We start from the raw sequence: 9,674 nt of genomic DNA, 5'->3' as shown, positions 1-9,674 counted from the left end.
TTTACACAATCCTATTAGAATAGGAATAGGTTTATACAATCCTATTTAGAATAGGGATAGGAATACAAATAGAAATAGGAATAGTAAATAGTATCCTACTTGGTAAAGGATTGTATTCTAGTGTCTATAAATAGGGTCTCAATGTAATAATGTAGACACAACAACAATTCAATAAAAAAAATTTCCTATATTCTCACAACATCAAAACAAAATGTTGTCATGAGGGATGTTCAACTTCTCAAAATTTACAGAACCAATTAGAACTATGAACATTTCGTGAAAGGTACCGAAAAACCAAGTATTAACTATATCAAGTTGGATAAGATATGCTTCCCATCACAATCTGCGAAAATGATTCTGCCTAAATCACTGCTTTTCTGCTCCCCAAAGGCACCATCATCCCAAGCACCAAATAAGGAAAAATTATAACAAAGACATCCATTCAGCTAAAATTCCCATACTCAAAAATGGACAACATTCAGCATAAGAATATCACAGAAAAAATATACTTCCTGAAAACACTTTCTACAGTGAGTGTGAGTATATAGCAGATGAAACATTATGTCTTAATTATGCATATACCATAAGACTGCAGGTAAGTTCAGATAAAAAAGAAAGATAATGCTTTAATCAGCATAATAGTTTGGCAATATAAATGGATTGAAATCTTGGACACTGTAAGTTTAATCAGAAGAAAGATGTTTCCTAACCTTTCTTGCTACATCCATACCACCTAGATCATCCCGAGGATCTGCAGATAAGTATAAATACATAAGAATAACTTCATACTTCAACTATCCTAATGAGAATTGAGATGAAGTGCAGTGTCAGCGATTTTTTTCTTCCATAATGATATTTGGGATGGATGTACGATTCCTGTTAATTGCTGCTAGAAAGTAGACTGCATCTTGACAATGCATTGAAGACATCGTTATTTCTTTATTAGAAAAGGAACTAGAATTTCCTTAGAAGTTTTGGATGGCTCCAAATTTCTTATATAATCCTGCTGGAAACAGAATTATGATCTCCTTGGATAAAGCACTCTCCTTCAAAAGTTTACTTGCCACAAACAACATCTTATGTACTTGAATGTGAACTTATTGATACTTCTATGAATTTATATGGTAAACCTCCACTAGTTTAGGAGGACCCTCTTAGTGCTTCTTAGTAATCTCAAGAGAGAGATATAGAAGGTTAGTTTTACACTATCTTATAGGTGACTAGACCTGATGGTGCCTTTCCAACTGTTATTATGAATCAATTGTTGTATTCGCCATGTCGTATTCACTAGGATGCAATGATTTGCATCTTTTGGGACTGGAAGCCTGCTCTTGGAAAGGATTATCAACAAAAATCAAAGAAAATCACGATGCAAAATGGACAGTGATACCTTCTTTATATACGTTCTACTTCTATATACTATAATACTTTCAGGCAATTGGGCAATATAGAAGAAAGAGAATATTGGGTCATGACTATGGTAACGATGAGCACATAGATTAACAACCACCAAAAGGATCGAAAACGGTTGCTGTTAGTTTACCACATTGGTTAAAGGTACCCTTGTATGATCTTGGATTAGCTTTTTGGACTGGGTTAGGCACAAAGTCCATTTACTTAATGATATCTCACTCAAGCTCATCCCTAATGTTTAGTTACCCAATGTTTAGCCCAAGTTATTTTATACATACTCCATATGTTCCGCCCTGTGCAAGCAATAAGATGTTAGTCTCACTTCAGTTGAGGATGTATTGTTGTAATCTCTTTATGTGGTCTTCGGTAATCCTCATGTCATGGGGTAACTTTTAGGCGTAGTTAAACCCGAAATAGATTTTTCTATAACAATTGAAATTGATCATAACAAAACTTGAGTGCGATAATCAAGTTATACTTGTATCCCATTGTATGCAGCATCTGACAAGAGGGACCAAGCATATAGAAACCGACTGTCCCTTCCCAAAAATATGTTTTCACGACACTGTTATAAAGTTTGGAAAGTCAACTGATCAGCTTATAGACATATTCACCAAATCCTATACAGGTTTACATGTATGCACCAGCTAGAGGGGAGAATCGGATAGCTAAATGTAAATAACAAGAGATAAGTGTAAAATAGAGTTGTATGTGCATGTTCACCACATTGGGTAAATGTAAGAATATCACTGTAAAGTGAGTGTATAAAAGAAGAATTCACGTATAAGACATTTGTATCACACATTCTCTTAATCGCTTCTCAAATTTGTCTGATTTCTCTCACATTCGAATTAGTGCTAGACAAACTTCCTAAGCAGAAGGCCAGAAAATATTGTTGTACAAGAGGAACACTTGCCTGACAGGAAAACGAGTAGAATTACTCAGACAGAGGAACATATAAACAATAAAGTAAGACTACACTTACTTAAGAATAGATAATATCATATTTTCAACAACCACTTTTCTGTTTTTGTAAGTCATATCTTCAATACTCATATGGTGATATTACAACGTTAATAGGGTGGTTGTAACTTATCACCTGGTTCAGTGTAGCCAAGGCTTTTAGCAGCATTAACGACTTGGCTGAATGGCTTTCCATCCTCAACCTCACTCATTACATACCCCAGGGTACCTGTTAGATACCAAGATATATGGCATCTACCATCAAATGCGCTTAATGTTTATAACAAGCAAGATAACCACTAAGGATAATCATTTGCTATTGCATATATAGCCTAAATGATAAATGGTCATAAAATATTACCACTCAAACTCCCAATAATACGGTAGACAGGGTCTCCTGATGAAATTATGCGATTTAAGGATGCTATGACAGGAAGGCCAGCACCAACCTACCACACATATAGCAATTTCAGACAACTTTGCTAAGCCGAGTATAAACTGAACTAGGACAATACTATCCTTCGTATACCACAGAAGCTAAATTAATCACTTAAACAAACACAATGCGCTACAAATCCCATATCATAGTTTGGGAAGTCAAACAAGAAAAGCTTTTAAAGCAGAAGAGGAAGGTTTAACGTGTATGAGACATTTAAGAATCTCAAATACAAGGGAAGCTAATTTTTAATCAACTAGTGCTCTAGATATCAGATAAACCAAATGATACCCATCACTATCCATATGATCAGTTAATCTTTCTATCTTCAAATATATCTTTCTTTCAGCGAACAGTGGGAGGAAATCTGACACAGGAAAATTGGAACTTTCACAGTTGAGAGAGTAGGATGGAGGGACTCCAACCATCCTACCACACCCCTTGGTGATAAAGGGACTGGATATACTTGTGTTTAAATTGACAAGAGAAGAAGCTACAAAACGGAACTGGTCACCACTACAACATGTTGATATCAAAAAGACAGGACAACCAAGGTTTCAGCCAGCTTTCTGGTCTTACTCGATCAAACACAATTCAATTTTTTCTACCTAGAGACCCATACACTAGTATAACCCCATAACATGACACTCTAAAATCTCCTTTGTCTCCAACATTTCAGTGCACAAAAGATTTTTACACGCAATAGAAACAAGAGAACATACAGTTGACTCGTGTCTAAGGCGACGGGGCTGTGACACCAACTTATCATAATCCTCCTGCAAATAAGGCAAAAATAATCAATACACTAAACATAATAGTTGCCATTTGAGAGGAAACCCTTTTACAGATTAAGAGGATGAAAGGTGACAAGGATTGAAAGGAGATTGACCTGTAATTCTGAATGTTAACAAGTTATGCAGTGACCGTAGCAAACATAATAAGTAAGCAAGCGACAATCAAGGGAAGCAATTGAAACTGACGTTGACTTTAGCTTTGTTGAATAGTGTGATCATCTCATCCAAAAAATTAAGTTGAGTGCACCTTTATTTATTTAACTTGCTCGTGTGTGGAACTGATTCTTTTCTATGGACCAACTGGCCAAGCACGTGGAACTTTTTAATCATTCTAATGAAGGGTGATGGTGAACCTAAACCCTAACCTCTGCCTTCTCTGCTACCATAAATAATTAGGTAGTCACCTCATTCAAAAGTTTAAACTATTAGATTTTTTTTAATGCGGAAGTTTAAACTATTAGATAGATCACATGTGTTCACTTAAATATATCTTCAGCGAACTTTATATTCATGTTATAGCATTTGACTCGCTTTTTGTTCTTGTCTCGTTTAGCATCTTTTGTTAGTTTTCAAGATTAAACACGGTTGAATGGATCATTAACTGCATTTCTGCACATAGCATGCATATGGTTGCTAAAATTAAAAAAAAAAAATGAAAACCATGGACACTGTCTGCTACATTTTATTCTTCTACTGCTAGTGGCATATTCAATGGTTGAACCATGTCTAGAACACTGTTCCTATGCTACAACAACTACCTGGTTTTAAGCTACACATTCAAAGAAATTAACGACAATAAAAAGGATCGGTTACCATTGGCACAGTAAGAGGCTTCTTGTTAGCCAGCACCACACAACAACCAAAATCTACAACCTGGTTTAGCACTCCAATAGTCTCAGCACTAGCTGAACAATCAACAAATGCTAAACCTGCCACAGTTTGAATTTCAATCAAAAGGAATCTGACTGTGAAACAACTCCCCAAAAGCTAACACCTTGATACCTGCATTATCTTATGCCTTCACGTACAAAGAATTTAAGCAACTGTAATAAATGTATAAGCAAGAATAAGATGTTTTTTGAACTCATTCCCTCCCGATAAACAAAAGATTTCCTTCCATACAGCAAAATAGACTAACAACTCCGCCGGACTGCAAAAACAAAGCTAATTTACTCACTGCACTTCATACATTTGAGCCTAGATTGGACTAAACAGTCAAAGTAAATAAGCAAGGTCCAGAATCATGCAGCAGCTGAAGTCAACTACTATACTATACTCGTCAAAGCATTAAAAGTCATGGGGAAGATTTAACAGTAGGAGCTAATGTACATAGCATTTAATCCATACAGCATAAAGTTAACAGCTACTCATTGTTACTAATCAAACTTCTCAAGTAGATTAGTCCTCCACCAGTAAAGAATAGACAACACTATAAGCAGGTATACACTTTCCATAACAAGCCTACCAACCACAACAATCCCAAAATAAATATCTTGGACATGACACAAACCTGTTGATTTTCCAAGAAGTCCAATATCAATTACTTTTCGTATAACTTCTGGACCAGAAAACACTTGACATTCACCTACATGTTGGAACAAAAAAAAAGAATTCACCTTTTTGTCATTCTACAAATAAGCACACCAAATGACTTAAACAACAAAACCATAAAAAGGGTGAACTGCTACCAGAAATTGCAAGAGTCTGCAATGAAGAGCCATTGGATTTGACACGACAAACTTCAAGAAGAAATGAATCATCGAATTCTGAAGTAAGAACATCAGCAACAACCACCAAAGATTTGCTATCACACACACCCACAACTAGCAAATGCACCCCCTGTAAGTTTTTAGTATTACCCACAAAAACCCAACAGAAATAAACACTAATAACAATCAAAATTGACGATGATTTTCTCAAATTGATAAAAAGACAACACTTTTCATCACCTGTTTGGCATGAAGAGATCGACAAGAAACAATATGTTGAAGCAATTGACGGCCAACTCCTCCAGAACCCATCAAAAACACCGGTAAATTCTTCATCTTTTTGCTTTAACTTTTGGATTCTTCAACTTCCTTATGCCACTCTTCTTCGATTTCTCTCTCAAAGAATCTTGAAATGTCTCTATTAATGGAGGATTTTGGGTTTAAGAGGAAAGTCTTCTGTGTGTACACTTTGGTATTTAATGTTTCGTATGTGACACATCAATCCAATTATTTTTCCGCATGTTCAATTAGTTGGCGATGAACATAACAATTAAGAATTGCCTCAACCAAAATTGATGGAATTGGCCCTAAAAAAGCCATTCAGGTTCGTTATCGATTAGGTATCAGTGGAAACATAGAGATAAAAGAATTAACTAAGTATCAAATCGTCCAAATTGAACAAATGATAGATTCTTTCTTAAGAGATGGAGTAATCGTCACTCAATTGAATCTGATCGGTACAATCCGCGTGCTTACCTACTTATCTTTCATTGGTAGTGGAATTAGTTACACTTTGTCTCAATATTTATTACTTATGACTTGAAATAATGTATTGCATCGTATAATATTTTTTTGATGAATATAATTTTAGAACTGATTGTATCATTTTAAATTGTTATATCATATCACACATAATTGATATGAAGAATAAACGTACAAGAAAAGTAGAGTACGGATAGAGTAACCATAAAAAAGTAGAGTAAAAGATAAAATAAAATAATTAAATAATAAGTAATGATAAAATGAGAAAAAAGAATATGTTATCAAATTAAATCGATTATTACTTAAAATAAGACACATTACGTAATTTAGGTAACAAGCATGGTATTTAAACTAATAAAACAATACAGTACAATACAATAGATAAAAATCATCCAAACAAGCTGTTCATATTTACTTTTCTTGGCTTGTATATATTGATTATTGATGGTAAAATACTCATTATAATATGAATTATACAAAATATTATATATTTATTAAATGGTTGGTGAGAGATTATTTAGGTTGATTACTTTTTTCTTAACAAAAGTTTTGAGTTTTGACACAAATAAGTGTTTCCAAAATGAATTATTAGTTAAATTATGGAAATTTTACACAAATCTCATAGTGTTAAGAGCTAATTATATTTTATCCTTGCTCTTTTCTATATTACAAAAATCTCTTAAATTTGGTGGAATCCGGATGCATTCCAAAACGTTCCGATATATCGCGTCTTGGTTTCGAGTACAACATTCAACATCCCGATACATATCCGACTAATACATCACGTAAAGTGATGTATATAGAGAATAAGAGAGAGTAGGATTTTGTAATTTTTTCGAGTGGTAGGAATTTTAGAAAATATGGTAAAATAAGTTGTATATTTAGATAATTTTCTCTTAAATTATTATTTTTTCAAATCAGTATGATCCTTTAGCTATTATAATGGGCTGGTTTTTGTCAACCATTGAATTCAAAGCCCAGCCCAATTTGATGTGCCTTCAACATGCTAATCCATTCCATCTGAATTTCCATTTGCACCTATTAGAATAACTACATTACATATTTAGGCCGAAATAAAGTTTTAATTAACTTTTTTTTTTTGTCAATATTATTATCACTGTAATATATGTATGAGAAAATAATATACAAATTAGATCATATGCTAATAGGCATTATGTGCATATTCTCATCTAATTAAATTTAGATTCGAAGACCAAACAATCAACGAAATATGAAATAATTAAAAGAAATCATCTTGTTGATCGATTACGTAGAAGAAATATAGAAAAATGTACTAATTGTAATTTGATGGAATTATAATACTCTATACTAAACATCAAAGTCAACAAAATGCTCATCATCAGCTAATATTCATCCATGGCGGGTTAATTTTTATTAATATTATAAGTACAACTGGTTTCATATAAATTAAATTAAAAATGTATTTAATTTAATGTCTAATTATTTTGATACAAGGAGAATTCTAGCTTATGTAATCCTATAGTTTCTACATAAAAATGATTCAATTTAGCTTTGAAGGTTAGTTAAATCTCAGTAGACAAAAATTGCCAAAAACAAATTGGAACAATTGAAAATTAAAAATAACTACAAGTATGAAATAAGAAAAAATCATCTTGTTGGACAAATTAAAAAGATGAATAGAAAGAAGTACTAACACTAAATATAATTCAAGCTTAATATAATATTAAGAACACTATAATACTAATTATCAAGGTCAACAAGACGCTTATCATTAACCAATATTTGTCCACGATAGGTTGATCTCAGTGTATGAAATCGAATTCCAGTCTTTTCTTGAAAGATAGCTTTAAGATCTCCAATTGTGTCATTGCATGCGCTGAATCTTAATATTAAATATACAACTCATAAACTTGTTGCTCGATATTGGTTCATATCGAAGGATTAAGGTAGATCCTTTCTTCATTCCTAGAGAAACAAGTGTTTGAGGATTTCTTAAAGCTGCACCCTCGTACAAAAGCTTCTGATTCTTAAAAAGAAAATCCAGTTTGCTCTTGAATATAGGCTTTAACTACAATAATACTAATACTATCATCCAGTGCAACCATTAAGGTATAAGAAATACGACAATCTTTAGCAGTACCATCTATAATGTACTTAGATCCAATTGCGTCTTTGTAAGTATCATCATGAATGATAATTTGCATTGTTGATTCATTGACCATGGATCTATGACCATAGAGAACAACATAAGCATTTTCATAGATATTTGTGTTATCGGTGCGTATCACAAAATTAACGTAGAACCTTTTTTTATTCCTAATGCAAATAAAGTTTGCGCATCACTCAAATCTTTACCATCCTTGCTCAAAAGCCTTTGTTTTTTAAAAGGAATATGTTTTTCCTCTTAAATGTATGCTTTAACTACAACTATTGTATTTCCTGGATCAACCATTAAGGCAAAACGGTTTCGATATTCTTTAGTACCATCCATGTTGTCTTGAGCTCCAAACTTGGGTAAGAAACATTTTGATAATGAATACCGTTGAATAATATTTTGAGTGTCATCTTGAATGATAATTTGCATAATTAAATCGACTTGCTGACCTTAGACGTACAAGATCGGTAAAGATAAAACTCAACATAAGCATGTATCAAAGCAAACTATAATATTTAGGACATTATAATTAAATAATTAAAAAAAAAGTAACATACTAGCAATGCAAAATCAGAGAATTTTAATATAAAAATCAAATGTGAAGAAAGTGAGAGGATACATTGTTTGCGTTTTGCATCCATAATGAAAATTAATTAACTTTGTTCTCTTTAATTAACCCCAAATCCCTATTTATAATATCATTAATCATATATATATATACTATTATTATAAGTGGGAAGATTTTGTCTTCAAAGTTGAATTACAGTTTTGCCCTTGATGTTAATTAAAATGTTTTAAAAACCTAATTAATTAAATATTAAGTAATAGTATTTTAATTATTTTTTAGATTATGAGTTATTTATTAGCTTTACTAAATAATTATTAATTATATTGTATAATGAATTAGCCAAAAGAAGTAAAGTAACTTGTATATACTTTCCTTGGCATTAGAGTTAGGTGATTCAACTTCCTAGCAATAAGTACAAATTTAATGCAAGTGCATGCATGGTGAAGAACCCAAGAGTTATTTGTATACCTTTTATTTCAGCATGTCTTTTGAATATCTATAAAAAAAAATCAGCATGACTTTTGAATTTCTATATAACTTTAAGATATATTCCTTAGCTTATAAATACACTTGTGTGCTTCAGAAGGTACTTTATTCCTACAAACTTTGTCATGAAGTAGTTTTAATTTATTTTTTTATGCATATGAAACATTTTGTATTTTATAACGTTTGATAATGCATGCATTTTAGAAGTGTAACCGTAACTTTAATTTTGAAATGCCTAAAAATTTATGTTATTCAAGGGACTTTGTAATATATCAGATACTATTAAATGTGAGCCCATGTGAAAATTGCTATCAGCCTGCCGCAATGTATAAGAAGATGTAGCAAGACACAGTACCACAAGCCATGCATGTTCTTTTGCCAGAAATGCTGCAAGACATGCCTATGT

General features: G+C 32.5%; 1 protein-coding gene across 1 annotated transcript; it reads right to left on the bottom strand.

Moving 5' to 3' along the window:
- Positions 1-170: 170 nt before the first annotated feature.
- On the bottom strand, positions 171-5,728 carry LOC125844269 (uncharacterized). The gene is made up of 9 exons (XM_049523549.1): positions 5,556-5,728; positions 5,295-5,445; positions 5,117-5,191; positions 4,420-4,535; positions 3,535-3,588; positions 2,738-2,825; positions 2,513-2,605; positions 711-751; positions 171-377 (listed from the first exon to the last, which is right to left on the bottom strand). Exons 1-9 carry the CDS (start codon positions 5,649-5,651, stop codon positions 306-308), a joined length of 786 nt encoding a protein of 261 aa, XP_049379506.1. The 5' UTR covers positions 5,652-5,728; the 3' UTR covers positions 171-305.
- Between the last annotated feature and the right edge of the window lie 3,946 nt (positions 5,729-9,674).

Source organism: Solanum stenotomum, chromosome 11, assembly GCF_019186545.1.
Source record: "Solanum stenotomum isolate F172 chromosome 11, ASM1918654v1, whole genome shotgun sequence".
NCBI classification, from domain to species: Eukaryota; Viridiplantae; Streptophyta; class Magnoliopsida; order Solanales; family Solanaceae; genus Solanum; species Solanum stenotomum.
The sequence above is the reverse complement of the archived record's forward strand: the minus strand, read 5'-3'. Positions and strand labels throughout refer to the sequence as shown.